Source organism: Electrona antarctica (assembly GCF_951216825.1).
Source record: "Electrona antarctica genome assembly, chromosome: 18".
NCBI lineage: Eukaryota > Metazoa > Chordata > Actinopteri > Myctophiformes > Myctophidae > Electrona > Electrona antarctica.
The window spans coordinates 20,146,691-20,162,465 of NC_136799.1; the positions used below are offsets into that span (position 1 = coordinate 20,146,691).

The 15,775-nt window shown below is 40.7% G+C and overlaps 1 protein-coding gene across 2 annotated transcripts; it reads right to left on the reverse strand.

Moving 5' to 3' along the window:
* Positions 1-2,829: 2,829 nt before the first annotated feature.
* tc2n (tandem C2 domains, nuclear) lies at positions 2,830-14,936 on the reverse strand. Of its 2 annotated transcripts, XM_079527856.1 has the most exons (12): positions 14,798-14,936; positions 14,248-14,313; positions 13,696-13,875; positions 12,858-13,022; positions 12,571-12,641; positions 10,295-10,364; positions 9,443-9,543; positions 8,827-8,943; positions 7,442-7,633; positions 4,588-4,702; positions 3,546-3,745; positions 2,830-3,356 (listed from the first exon to the last, which is right to left on the reverse strand). In XM_079527856.1, the coding sequence occupies exons 1-12, from the start codon at positions 14,802-14,804 to the stop codon at positions 3,246-3,248; spliced, it is 1,395 nt and encodes a 464-aa protein (XP_079383982.1). In that variant the 5' UTR covers positions 14,805-14,936; the 3' UTR covers positions 2,830-3,245. The 2 variants fall into 2 exon arrangements, with proteins under 2 accessions (XP_079383982.1, XP_079383983.1); XM_079527857.1 differs by lacking the exon at positions 12,858-13,022.
* Positions 14,937-15,775: the final 839 nt, after the last annotated feature.

Below are 15,775 nucleotides of genomic sequence, written 5' to 3' on the forward strand. Positions count from 1 at the left end.
CAGTGGACAACTCCATTTGGAATTGTTTGCTCTTTGTTTTTTTTTAAGTACCTCTCAAGTTGAAGTGTACTACTCATTTAATTTGGCCAGTGGGACCGAAACATCTATCAATTTAAATAAAAGCAGAGGCTGCTAAGCAAGAGCAGTGAGCGGGATTTCTTTGTCCATCAAAATAGTTGTTCCGTGATGCTTCAGATCCCCAAATCAAGCCATGTTCTTTCCTGAAGTCATTCTGCCTTCCTGAAGTCAAATCAACTGCCTATATGAATTAACCTGACTCCGCCAGATGGGGCAGCAGAGAGTACACTGGGTTCCCCCCTCCTGCTCCCATCTGGGAACTCTCAGGCAGACTTGATGCCCGGCCACAAAACGGCCTGGCCAATCAGCAGCAGCTAGAAGCTAGAAGCTGCTGCTAGAAGCTGCTAGAAGCTGCTGCTGATTGGCCAGGCCGTTTTGTGGCCGGGCATCAAGTCTGCCTGAGAGTTCCCAGATGGGAGCAGGAGGGGGGAACCCAGTGTACTCTCTGCTGCCACATCTGGCGGAGTGAGGTTATATATGAATAGCCTCTATAATGAAAAACCGAAATTGAAAATCAAGATGAACCAGTGAAAATATGTAAGGCGAAAGGTCATTAGTCATCACAGTTCAGTCCACAGAGATTCTCTTGGTGTTTACCTGAAAATGGCACAATCACACATGTCTTCAATAAGAAAGCACATGGTTGGTGTGACACAATGTTTTGACTGTTGACCTAGTTTACAGGTGCTGAAGACAGACCTGTCAGTACTACTACTATGTACTGTACATGTTTCTTCTTCTGACCCTTCCTATTCAAACAACCACAAACCAATTGAAAATGAAGATATATAAAGGAAAATAAAAACAATATGAAAAGAAAAGAAAAACAATATGAAAAGAACTCTCTTCTCTCAATTTTACATTAGAATTCAGGTGTATTGTGTGAGAAGTTAATCTTGCCAAAAACACAATTACATTTGATTGTTGTGGGACACTAATTTGAGATCGTTCTTTCGGGCTGTTATAGCGCCACCAGGAGGCCGACTTTTGTAAAACACATTTTTGGATATTACTCCTCCAGATTCTGTCCAAAAATCCCGCAAATCGTTACACAGTATCTCTATAGTCATGTGTTCAAGACGGATCTGTCCGATATTTCATATTCCATCCTAATTGGCTAACATTGGCTTTCAAAGTTTGCAGGATTGGCCCGTTTTGAACAAAAAGCCTCAAATCATGAACGTAGCGTGCAATTTACGTGAAATCTTTCACGGACTTTCCTACTAGGCTGAGGAATATATCCTACCCTTTTCACATTGGCCTGTTATAGCGCCACCAACAGGTGGATTTTAGCAAAACACATTTTTGGAACAAAATGCCTCAAATCATCCAATTGCCATCCAAGGCGTAAGAGGAAATGACACCCTTTTCACATTGGCCTATTATAGCGGCACCAGGAGGCCACAAGCTAACCTGACCTGCCCTGGTGGAGGGAGACCTGTGCCCCGAGGGGCACTTTATCTATTTTGAGCTCTTTTTCTCTTTTCATGCAATTTGTTTTTCTTTTACAACTCTTTTATTGCTGAATAATAATAACACATTGTATACATTGCCTAGTCTTGCTAGTCTAGTTTGTGGGTCCCATTAACAAAGAGCACCTACAAATCACTTGATGTTTTATTTTATGTCTCTTGTCTTTTATTGATACACAGATATAGTTTGACATTCTGAAGACTCTTGAATTGTTCAATAGTATTACATTACAAAAAATAAAATCAACTAGGTGCTCAATATTATTACATTCAATACTATACAAAAGAAAGGGCTTCTAAAAGCCTTATCTAGGTTTAGAGATATAATATGCTAACATATTTTACTGTGATATGATGCCATGTTAAATTGGAGGTAAAACACATACAGAATGTCATAGATGGATTTTAAAACGACATACTTTTGGATAGTCCGTATTGGACCACCTTACAATGTACACAAAGAACCATGTAAACCTTCAATTCAAGTACAAAACCAGAAAACATATTACAAAGCTCTAGCCTTACTAAGACGGCTGTGTTATTCACATGAAGTGATGAAACAAATACTCAACTAACAAGTTGTTTGTTAAGCAAATGCCACATCTCCACATCTCCCAATAGTTCCTTTGGTAAGAAAAACGTTTTATCCACTTAATCACATTTAAGCTGCAATGCATAGGTTTCATGAACTACCTTTAAATTTGAACCCTGGTCTCGCAGATTGGAGACCAAACCACTCTTCTGACAGGGAATCCTGGCTTTGCCAGGGTCTTCAGTAGTACTACTACTACAGCCTGACCGCGCGTTGCAGGTTTGAGTCCCGATCCCGACGACCTTTACTGCGTGTCACTCCCCATTTCTCTCTCCCCATTTCAGTGGGTAAGTCTACTTTACACTATCAAATAAAAGGCAGAAAAAGCCCCAAAAATAAAAGAAAGAAATCTCTCAATGTCAATGGATTATGGAGACCATCTCCAACCACTGAACCACTGTTATGTTATATTAACATGGCTCCAACAGTGGTTTTCCAACTTATGCCCAAAGCATACCAATAGGCAAGGCAAAATCTCAAGGCACTACTGTATTCATATTTTTGAAAATGTTTATAATTAAATTAGATGCCCAAAATAGGGAAAATAATATTTTTAAGGATACAGAATTATCTCTATATTGGGAAATGAGTGCAATAATAAAGTGTGGTTGTCACAAAACCCTACCAGTGTCCTTTAGCATACCGTTTGGGAACAACTGCACATACAATACCACACAAACAGATTGGTAAAAACAAAAAACTTTTTATTCATTAAAATAAGTTCCAGGTTGCAGCTTTAAGAAATAACACATAAAAGTCTCAGCATATGTACACTACGCTTTGTTCAAACTTCAGTACCTGTATTAGCTACAAATAACAATACAAAAATACAGTATTTACTATCTACTGTAACTCCAACTAAATCTGGTAACTATCTCCATGGACCTCCATGTGGGCCCCAGGGGCATTCAAAGAATGTCCACTATTTTACAATCACTTCCATCATAGCAACTGACTGCGTATAGCTAACAAGAGCATTGTCCCCGGTCGGCTGGAAAAGCAAGTAGCAAGGGCCTGCATCACAGATGCGTTACAGTATGTCCCTGTTGACCTTCCCTTTGAAAAAAATACTTTCCCCATTTATAGGGAAAGTCAGAAGTAATCTAGGTTTCACTCAGTCTGTGCCATGTTTTTACCACTTTTTCAGGATGGGCCATAGTGTCCTTCCATTGCTCCATGGCATCTGCTACAGGGCAATCAAATCCCAGTAAGACCTGATAGAAATGAAACACAGGGTGATCATGTTAACTTTCAACTCTTTCTTTTACATGAGATTATTATTAATGACTTCCAACATGTCTTTTTGGAGGGCACTTTCGATCGGCACACTTTAACAACCCTTCATACCATCCTACTACATTACTGAGACATCCTTTCTAAGATTGGTATAACATGATGTTCACCTGGCCGAGACACTGTTTCCTCCTGACAGAGCTGCGACTGTACAGTTTAAAAGACAGCATTGAGGCATGGTCCAAAGTAGCTAAGGGGAAGTCAAATGTATCCATCCACTGACACTGGCCTCCTGAGGCTTTCATCACTCGAGTCTTCTTCTTCATCAACACCCGTCCCAGCTGGTGAACCTCCGTCTTGACGAAGAATCCTTTGGGGACATAATCCAAATGTATGCTTTGGTGAAAAAGTGTCATGCGATATATCACTCTACAGAAACAAACAAAAGCTTAAAGGACCACTTGAGCCATTTTCAGCCTATCCTCATATAACTGGTCCTCACTAATGTTCTCACTAATGATTATAAGTTGGCAGCATACTCTACTCAGTCTGTGTCTCAGAGAGGGCTGTGGACAGTTCAGAAACAGTGACATCATTGGTAGGCACTAGGCAGGTTTAGTAAGAAAAAAAAGGAAAAGAAACACACACACACACACACACACACACACACACACACACACACACACACACACACACACACACACACACACACACACACACACACACACACACACACACACACACACACACACACACACACACACACACACACACACACACACACACACACACACACACACACACACACACACACACACACACACGGCTCCTGACATGCGTGGCGGGTTACAACTAATCCGTGCTGCGGGTTAAAAAATACCGGTGGCTTCCTGTGAGGTTAGGGATAGTGTTAGTTCGGAATTATGGGAGGTCGGAATATTGAGGGGTCGGATACTGTACATCAAAGTCAGTACATTCTGCATAGATGTCCCTGGTTTGTTGTTAGAAGCGGTTTGCTGTTGATCCTGGCAGTGTTTGTGCCATGCTCTATAGTCGAGTTACAAATGATTAGTTGCTTTTCCAAAGATCTTTTCTTTTTATTGTTTTGTGCGATTTCCCAGCATTTGAGTCCATGTGGTATGCACCATAACCACTCGGATATCGGGTTGCCCCGAATGCTCCACTTTGACCCTGAATTGCATCATCACTTACCCTGGGTGAGGGGCGAGGACGATGCAGGGAGGTTATGAGCTGCGAGAACCTGGAACTGCACACGTCCATTGACAGGCTGAAAACAGGTGGCTAGATGTAGCTCAGCGTGGCAGACCTACAGTATAAACACAGAATACTTATGTATGACGAATAGTTGTGTATTTAACAGTGTTGTAGATATTAACTAAGAGTACACTATTGTATATTAACCACTTAAACCCTATAGTTGAGTATCTGAACCTTTTGTCCCTCAACACCATATTGCTTTGCTGAAAGTAGCTGATCGATTGTACTGTAAAATTGTAGATATGCTATTGTTGACAATTCATAGCAGAATATGGATGCTACAGTTCATGTTGTTGGGTGAAGTCCGTACTGTAGTTCAGACTAGTCAATGGTCCGACAAACGACAATCTACCTCAAACCCTAACCTAACCATAACCGCAAGCACGGGAGCAGCGCATGTCGGACTAATGCTCCGTCGGAATTACATGCGGTCAAGGGGCCAGTGAGGCTATTCAACGTTGAAGCTCTGGGTCCTAGTGGTAGGAGGAGGGACTACAGGCGGACCCGTGGATTCATGACCGGGAAACCCCGTGCAGCTGGGCTTTAACGTTGAGCGCTCGGTTTCCCTACGTCACCCAGGACCTCAAAGTTGAGGTCCGGGGAGGGACTTCCGGCAGTCTTCCGGGTGCTTCAAAACGCCACTGAGCAACTTCCACTGACATGAATAGCTGGGGGGGCGGAGCTTCGCGCCAGTTCAGTCTCTATTATATATATATATATACTCTATGCATGCGGTCCCCCATGTTGTTAACTATGACAGTTTTCATTCCAAAACCCCATAAATCCATTTCAGAAAGCAATACTAATTACACCTAATTTTCATTGTGTGCTTTATAAGGCAGGAGGGTGCAATAGCCGGGACATTTCTGTCAGAAGACACCGGGGGCTGATTTCACCCTCCTGCGTATTGAAGCAACAGATGAATACATACTTGTGCTGGTAGGTCACCACCACAATATAGGAACATCCCTGGTTAATTTCCACCCGTTTTGCATAATTATACAAACAATTTGGGCTGAATACACACAGTAAAATCTGTGTTAATCAATGTATTAATAACAAGTGTACAAATGTAACCAAATGGACCCATAACGTTCCATTTGTACACTTTTGGATTAACATTCCATTAACACTGAGGGTTTGACTGTGTACTATGATCCCCGTTAGCACATTGTGTTGCGTAAGAAGACCATGTGATGCTGTGGTCTGACCCTGGGAGTGTGAGCATCTACGATTCAACGGAATGATTGGCAGCACTTTGGACAATTTGAGGTTTTGTGTCCGCTGGATGGCTAGAATCACTCTGTAAATGAAGGCTCCCTTCTGAGAGCTTAATGATGACTCACCGCCTGATCTCTTAAAGGAGTATTTCACTTCTGGGGTAATTTTAATGTCTACTCTCCTATATTCAGCTATTAGGGTAGATTTTCATCTTACTTGGAGAATGTACGTCATATGTGGACGAGCAAATCGACATGTTATGTCATGATGATGTATGATGCAGAGCAACCCTCACTTCACACGTGTGTGGATTTTTGAGTGATGCAAACCACTCCAACAATCAGCTTTGTCTGTATGTTTGTGTACCTGTGTACGTGTCCGTGCACCTGTGTACGTGTCCGTGCATAGGTGAGCATGGTTACCATGGTCACTGACATTACGTCAGACCACAGCTGATCAGGCTATATAAGACCTTGCAAGGGTCTTATATAAGACCTTGGCTATATAAGACCTTGCACCACTCAGTTCACACGGGTGTGATTTTTGTGATCAATATTTATTTTGATATTATTTTTTATCAGACATGCCCCCTTCCTATATTATGTTACTTATTTCATTTTTCCCCTTTATATAAACTGTTTGTATTTAAAATGAAAAGTAATAAAATACGATAAAATTAATTTAAAAATAAATTAAAAACAGCTTTTTGTGATTATGCAACAGGATTCCTTCTTGCCCTGTTAGGACTAGGTGTACTGCTGTACATGTCAGCAGGTTACAATACATCACAGGGACAGGTTTATGAGGTATTCACAGTCCCTTCTTGTGTTGTTCCTATTTACTGTGCACATACATAGGGCTGTAAAAAGACTGAGCTGTACAGAGGGAATTGTCACTAGGAATGAGTTATTGGAGATCTGGGACATTCCCATAACACTTGAATTTCCTCTTGGCTACACAGCCAATAAGATAACAGACAATAACAGGTAATAGCTGTAGCATATACTGTAGTAGGTCTTTCTATGATGAAAAACGCCACAAATATTTGATGCATGGGTGGACTCAGTGAGTTATTCATATTGGGTGTTTTTCTTGTGCACCAAACATTACTCAAGTGAAATGCCATGTGTACAAAGTAAAATACTTCCAAGACAAGACCAGGCTGACAAAAATCAGCTTGTGAACAAGCACCTCTTTGTGCATGTCTTGAGAGTACTATATTAAAATAGAACCGTCTGGCTGGCGGGCTGGCAGATCTCTGACGTCAATGACTTAAACCATATATACTTTGACTGGGGTCCCCCGAACGTCTGTACTTAACTTAACTGAACTTGGCCCTCTCCTCTAAATCATCTTAATTAACAGATTGTCACAAATAGTTAATCTATTGTGTGTATCATAGAATCACTTTTGCTAAATGTCACACATGATCCCTTTTCTCCTGTCTGTCTGTCTGTCTGTCTGTCTGTCTGTCTGTCTGTCTGTCTGTCTGTCTGCTTTACTACATGATACATTAGAAATGCCTCTGGAAATGACAAAGAGATATTAAAAGAAAGCAAAGACCCACAGTGCTTTTGGATGGTGGACTGAGGTCCAGCCAGCGCTCCATCTCGTGGGGACCCAGCTGTCTCAGAGACAGGACGCACTCTGCCACAGTGTGTTTCCTGGGCTGCTGTGCCTGGAGCCGCAGCACCAGGGCGCTGCAGCGGAGCTGCTGCAGACGCACAGTGAAGACAAAGGTCTCCATGAAGGCACCATCCTGGAGGAAAGAGTAGGAGAGATTAGGGAAGAAGAGGGGATGATGAGTAGGAGAGTGGAGGGAGAAGGAAAAGATAAGGAGATAGAAGAAAGGATATAATGTCTAAAAAAGAAACCAGGCAGCCGGAGCTGGCACTGGAACAGGAACTGACCATTTGTAATAATTGTGTTTAAGAGTAATTACACAGTAAAATCCTGTTAATTTAACTCTCACAGTTACAAATGAATACATTAACACTGGGGATTTTACTGTGTACATATATAACAAGAGCTTAACCAGCTTGAGAGCTTGTTCTGTGTCATTTATGTATTTGACTTCTGCTTATAGTGATGGATGTGCTGTTAAGGAAGTAGATGTACATGTTTACCCAAATGTCCAGCCCTGTGTTTGTCATGAACACACTGTTCACATGTTCCTAGCAATGATGAATGACAAGGAAATAAACGCATCCCTATGTTCCCCAGGTTCTATGTTCCGCACTTACCTTAGGGTTTAGGGTTAGCGTTTAGGGTTCAGTGTTTTGTACTATACAATTGTATGTATAAGTACAGAACAAAGAATGTTTGTTTTTGCCATCTTTGTTGAAGAGTCTGAGCAATTATGTTTTAGTTTATGTTATGCCTTTGTTCATTTTTAGTTGGCTAAGACTAGATAGTTTTAGTAGCCTAGGCAGGCCTAAAGTTCAATGGATTGTTCGAAGACTGAGCTTAAATCAGAATTTGCTACTAAAAGTAATACTAAGTATACTTTTAGTCTTACTAGAATTACTAGGTTAGGTTTCTGGTTTAGGTTTAGGTGTATTCTAAGTGGGGAACAAAGAACCTTTTTTGCATGGTGGGTAACATAGAACCTGGGGAACATAGGTACGCTCCCGGGAAATGCTCTAGACATGGGGTTATTTTTGTGTTTTTATAGAGATTCTTAAATTGCAGTTTTCGGATAACTCAAAACTCCCTTTGGGATTTTGTTTTTAGATAAGTGCAAAGCTCTTATGCATGGTGATGTCATAGATGAGTCTAACGTCTCCCATTACCGACATCCATGATCCCACCTAATGTGCCGGATCCTTTAAGATGTAAAATGGCACAGGGTCAGCAAAGCGCAAACCTGAGCAAGCATGGCATTACACTTTAAGCTATTCAATCCGAGTTGTGTAATGGGTTTCAAATGTGTGACTCATTAGTCATTATTACCTGAGAGCACTCCTTGACTGAGCTCTTGAACTGTATTGGCTTGGCCATGGTGATGATCCCTTTAAATCCAAACTTTTGCTGCTCAACACCATCTACAGGGAGATTCAGGTCTGAACACTGATAAGAGATAAGACAAACAAAATTGCTTTGTCATGAACAGAAACAAATATCAGTTAAATTACAGACAGTGAAAAGCAATGTGTGTGTGTGTGTGTGTGTGTGTGTGTGTGTGTGTGCGCGCGCAACTGAGAGAATATGTATACCTCCTGGATGTCCTTGAGACTGTGTACTCTGAAATGTGTGAGTGCACTCAAATTAATGTGTGTTGCATGTGTGTGTGTGTGTGTGTGTGTGTGTCTTATCAGTGGAAGCTGTGATGTGCATACTCTCTGACCACAGTACCTGAGCATCAATCAGGCCCACTCAGTTAATCAAAATTTCAACCTTCTCCTGAGTGAGCCAAAGTTAATGGAGCACAAGCTAATGGGAAGGGGTTACTTGCAGAAGGACTCTCTAGACACACAGAGGCCCCATTGAACAACATAACAGCTGAGAACAAGGGAGCATTTTGTCCCTCTAAGGTCCCCTTTCCTCATGGGATGTACTGTAACCGTACCTGGACCAGAGTGATCCACACCTGCTCCAGGGCCTCTTGGTAGCTCAGTCTGACACACACCTTTCCCAGCACACGCTCATCTCCAGACAGAGTTATGGACTCTGAAATGCAATATGGAAGTAATTTAGGAAGTGGAAATGTACCGTTTTTGAGTCACATTAATGTATTAACGACGTGTGCAACCTGCCAAATCCAAATTCCTTCTATTTGTGAACTTACATGGCAAATGAAAGTGATTAATCACAAAAGTATGTTGACATTTTTGAAAAATATAAATTACTTCATTATATGGCCGTTTAATTACAAAGGCAATTATTGCATAATACAAAAAAGAAATACAGGATTAAACTGACATTGGGATTGGGGACATTGGGATTGGGGAAGTGAGTAAGTCAGTATGGTTGAGGGTCTCCAGATGTCTGACTGATGCTGGACCAAAGTAAAATTAACATTTGCGAGTGATTGCCGTGTCTGCCCTTTCACAAACATGATTGCGCAATGTGGAGTGATTCTTATCCGACTCAGGGAGGTCCTGTGAGGGTTGAGGGATTGTAGGAAGTGAAAGGATGGTGGTAGTGGTGGTGGTGGGGGGGGGGGGTAGGATAAAGGAGGGCGAGTAATTTTGTTTTGATTGTATTGCTGTATTGTTGTATTGTGCTTTGGCAATGTAAATGTATGTTTTCTTATGCCAATAAAGCCCTTTGAATTTAATTGAATTGTGAGTCTCGGACGGTCGATTGGGAACTGTGAAGAATGTAGGGGAACAATGCCCCCTCCCACCAAGCAAACATACCAGGTCCAAAAAAGGGAAAATGTTTGTGAAAAGACAAAGTCTGCTTGACAAATAGTTACCAAGGCTGCTTTCAATGGAGCTGATCCGAGAAGAGGCACCGCTCGGGTCACTGGAGGCAGAGTCAAAGCGCTACAGAGAAATCATAATAAAATGATCAGTGATCACCGTCATCATAAAGCAGAAAGCGCTGTAAAACATAACAATAACAACTCTTGTAAAGGATTTGGACAGATCATGACTCCATCATGCTTATAGCAACATTCTGTAGCTGAAATGGACCTCTGAATAAACAGCATCACTTTAACATGGTTGTGTCTTTAAAAGGGAAATTCACAATGTTTGCCAACTGTTTTTCCTCAAGCAGATCATTCCCAACATCTCTGGTTGCAAATAGGCAGTCACCACCACTGTCAGGATATTCGACAAAAGACAGTACAGTACTCCAACACATAATTTGGCATTTGCTCTTGAGAACTGGAAACGTTCATTAAAAGTGTTTTGGCAGAGCTCCGACAGTATTGCTGTAAAACAACATGGCTCTGACGCGCACCACAGTGTGTATACACACGGTGGTGTTTATCATGGTTTTGGGCGAGACACTAGAGTGTGCATAATACAGACAATCAAACACTCGTATTAAGTAATGGAGATCAAATGAAAGGCGGATATGTGATATCCTTTATGTAATGAAGAGGACTCGCCCCAAGCAAAGTAGTCTTAACTTCACTCTTTATACTTCAAGTGTTATTGTAATACTGATTAATTACAGGGAACAAAGCTGCGCCACAGCTTGAGCTGAGTAACGCGTGGCGGATAAGAAATAACTGATCTTACACATAGATACATACAGGATACATCAAGGTGTGCTCGCCTCCAGAATGATGCTAAACTTTGCAATTATTTTCGTTGCTGTAAATCCTACTGTGTTTTTATCTACATATACTGTATTTGATTGTTAAATTGACTTTTTTCATCTGATTTTGTCTTATTACATTTTCTGATTTTGTTTGATTTTCTTACTTTGGAACTATTACTGCTACTGATCAAGTTGTGATGTTGCTAATTGGCCTGATGGGCCTCATCTGTGATGTCTGATTAGAGTCGTCAGTGACTGGATGGGTTCCAATCCATTGTGCCATATTTTTTCAATTCAGTTCAAATGTATGCTCACATATGCATTTTGTCAGTTGTTATGAAGGATACGCCATAACCACTCCATCACCTCCTGTTTCATGCATAATGAGCACCCTACCTCCACAGAGCACAACAAGCTAGATGTATTAATATTCAAATCTATCTTTTTGCTGTGACTCGTAACATGTTGACATTTTAAAAAAAAACATATTGTATATAAGTTAAAATCATTGTGGATGACATTCAGATTTAATTCCAATATGGTCCTCATGGTTACGGAATCAAATACATAAAACATACAATTTGTGTTAAAAGTCTGTTTCCTTCTTAAAGAAAACAGAACAAAAATCTTTGAGTTGTGATCATCTTGATATCTAAAGGCAGTTTGTTCCATAAATACATGAGTGTACTTCCCAAACAATCGGTTGTATCTGGGCACTGTGGGCAGGCAGGCACACATTAGATGTAATGGATCTGGTGTTATACTGTAAGTGTTCCTGTTTCTGACTTGGGAGTGTTATGGATGACTCTGTGTACTAAACTGTTAATTGTGTAGCTCTGTTTTCCATCAAAGGTCAACAGAGTTGTTGGAAGAGACTTTACCAGTGTGATTGCGGAGAATGAGGTTCAGCATGACCCTGACCAGTTTATTTTGGGCTGCATGAAGCTTGTTTGTTACATGATTTGAAAGCCCACAGAACCATGAAAGACCACATTTGTTCAGTGAAGACTTCACTGAACAAATGTGGTCTGTTTCATGCAGTCTCTGTCAAATATATTCATCTTCCTGGCGAAAAATGAGGTTTTAGCATTTATCCTTGCACTTTTGCAGCCATGCTACCAGCATGTCCATCGAAAAGATTCTATTACAGGGCTAGGGATTAGTGGACAGTGAGTGGACACCTCCAATTTTGTATGGGCCGCATAAAGTCAGGACCAAATATATGCATAGCCCATAGCCATAAAGGTGTTCTTTGCTTGTGATCCTGCTGAGAAATAAAACACTGCTGGGACAGGTAGCTTAGCAGTAGGTAGGTTAGCTTATAACCTCATTTCCCATATGTCTCGTTTTCCAAGCGAGTTTGTTTGAAAAATGTTCACACTGAGGTCGTTGGAAAGAGACTGTAGCTATATTTAGGCTTGTTTTTACACAGGGTGAGAAACGCTGTGTGACTACAGATTAGATATAGAACAAACCTACCTGCATGTGGCTGTGGGACAGGTCAAACATGGAACTGCATAGCCTTTGCCTCCCATTTTTAATATCCCAACCTAGAACATGCACAACATGTAGTTAAAAATATTTCACGGTTAAATATGTTGCTTCCATAAATGTTTGCTGCAAATGTACTTTTCACCACTTGTACTTTGTTAAAAAGTTGACTTAATGTCACCTTACAAAGAAAATATTTATATTTGATAGTATGCAGGATGCCTAGAATAACTCTAATGTTGATGATGATCTGATTTATGATAATATGATGTTACCTTGGGGACTTAAGTTCTTGTTTAGCAATGTGTTGCGGCGGACTGACCCAGGAGAAATGTACTCAGAAATTTGTCCATGATGGAATGTGGACTCTGTGTTGTAGGCGATGTGACTGGTCCCTGAGAGCTCTGCTTTCCTCTCTGCATAAGTTGTCCTGGTTGAACCTATTTAATATAAAGCAGGACTTGGTTGAGTAGGGATGGAGCCTATTGCTAATAGTCTATTCCTCCAGGTTACATATTCCTGGTGTCCTGGCCCTTCAATAGCTAATGATTAATTGCTGAAATGAATCCCAGCAATTTGCTTATATGTTCCTCAGGACTAAAGATGACAAATGGAATTCATACTATTCTTGTTTATCAAGGAAAAGTAAAGCACAGCTAAATACTACCGTTTGTATACAGTACATTTAACTTGTGAATCAATCAATCTATCATCTATCAGGAGTAGGAATAGGATTTTTTTTATTACCAGCAGTCCAAGTATCGTCAAATACCCACTTCCACTCACACAGCTTATTTTACATTCCAGACAAACATCTGAGAGTCAACAGTGCAATTTATAGTGATACGATTTATTGATACCCTATTGGCCTGAATATAAGACTACGTTTTTCCAATGGAAATATCCTAAAAAACAGGGTCGTATTATAATCGGGGACTAGACCATTTGACATTCAATGTTCTTTTTCCACAAATTAGTGGGGGTTGTCTTATAATCAGAGTCGTCTTATATTCGGGACAATACGGGTAAATCAAATGAAATCTCGCTGAGCCACAACACAGTCTTTGTGGTAACCAACTAAGAAAACAGGTTTGACTGTAGTAGGCTACTTACTCAGTGGCCCAGGACCTCTAGGTTGGATGTAAGAGGTCTTGAACGTCGGCAGGACAAAGGGAACCTCTCTTCCATCTGGAGGGAGCTTGGACAACAGGTAGTCCTCTGAGACCCCAATGCTCCTCCTCGCCCCATCTGGGCCCATTCCCACCTTGGCAGGGGGCATCCTGACTGTAATCACTTCACATGAGAAGAAAATACACGTCACACAAACAGTGATATATGTAGAGGTGGGCGATATGGAAAAATATAATTATTTTTCAAGTAGTATCATGATCCACGATACTATTATTACTTGTTATGGTTATTTTTCAAGTTACACCTACAAGGTATAACAAAAACTAAAATAAAAAGGAGTAAACAGACCATTTTAGCTCAACATACTTTGGCGAACGAAACTGTTGTTCTACAGAATATTTTTTTGTATAAAATCATAGAATGAGCATTCACTGTATCACGATATACGATATGTTTGAAAAGACATATTGTGAAGAAATTGTATCATCTCGACAATATTTATCACCATGCATCTATGCATCTATGTCACTTTACCTTCAGTTTCAGGCTCCTTTTCCTTCTTGATCAATTTCTTGCAGCAGTTCTTAAAACATTCCATTGCTATAAAAGAAAATAGTCTATATATTATTATTAGTATACGAGTAATTGGCCTATATGCCTAACTTATATAGGCTACCATTGTGATTAATTTGTAGCATCTGAAATGTATTCATTGATTGATGGATTGATTGAAATATTTATTAACAGTTTGCAGAATTACAGTACAATTCAAGCACAACTCAAGACTGTTAACTGTGAGTGGACGACCCAATAAAACGACTCATTCGTCCGTTATTATTAATAGTCTAATAATTATTATTATTACACTTCCATTTCACTTTATCTTATCTCTGTCCTACATGGATAAAATTGGTATCCCGGCGTTTCCCAACCGGCTGACCCACTGGAGAAATAACGGTAAATCGTTATAAATAATTAACAACAAAAAACTTTCAATTCAAATTACTTTCAAATATCTCAAATAGCAACAACAAAAACATTAGGCTGGCTAGGCTACTTGAATCAGATAAATATCCCAACTCACCTGCCATTATCAATGAGGCAAAACTTTCTATATCCAAAAGGTGTAGTTCACTCTCCCATGGAAAAGGGAAAGAAGTCTGTCGGTGCAGCTGTGGGCAGCGGGCTTACCTTGTAGGCTACTTACTTACGCCCCCCCCCCCCCCCCCACACACACACACACACACACACACACACACACACACACACACACACAATCGCTCTCTCCCTCCCTCGCGTGGTGGGGCGCGCGCGCGTGCACATGCGCACACACACATGCTAGGGACGGTGTTCACTGTTCTCATCATTGCATGGGCTTTTCCCGGATTGAAACTGCGTTTCCTTCTTTGAAAAGTATGTGCACCTTCTTGCAAAGCAACTTTTACTTCACTGAAACACACCCCGACACTGCCCGCCCGCTGTCGTTCAACTTCTAATATGGCATGCCATCATCGAAGTAGACTAGCCGGCTACTATCAATTTCAAAACAAACCACAGTCATCATACACACCTGATGAAGTGATGCTCTCAGCCTCTCACCCCTCATTATGCTTTGCAGCTGTTCACTGATTGATACCCTCTGAGGGAGTATCAACCAGTTTCCCTTCCTCCTTCCATAAATCGTTGCTTATATTACAATTAATATGAACAGAAACGTACAGTGGGCTACAGAATATTACGGAAACTTTACAGGAAAAACGTGTTTGCCCACAACTCCCCCCACCTTCCAGATTCATCCCATACACCACAAGAGTTTTGACAAGATTTTGGATTAAAAAAAGAAAAGACTACATTCTAGTCTTATTTAAGCCTCCCTTATAGACATTTCCAAATCTTTCCAAAAAAAATTCCAAAGATTTTATAGTCTTTTAAAAATCTTTCCAAAATCCTGTCAACTGTAGCTATTTATAATATGCACACGGCTGCGATCTTGCCAGCAAGGTGCTACCTACTAGGTGCAACTTCTCAGACAGCCCATTCATCCAAACAGTCGAATTGTATT

What these genes read in the sequence shown, in the direction of transcription:
- tc2n (XM_079527856.1), bottom strand. An exon ending in AAAGGAGCCTGAAACTGAAG is followed by an intron (nt 13,876 to 14,247) that starts GTAAAGTGACAT and finishes TCTCATGTGAAG; the next exon opens with TGATTACAGTCAGGATGCCC. An exon ending in GGAAACAGTGTCTCGGCCAG is followed by an intron (nt 3,357 to 3,545) that starts GTGAACATCATG and finishes CATTTCTATCAG; the next exon opens with GTCTTACTGGGATTTGATTG.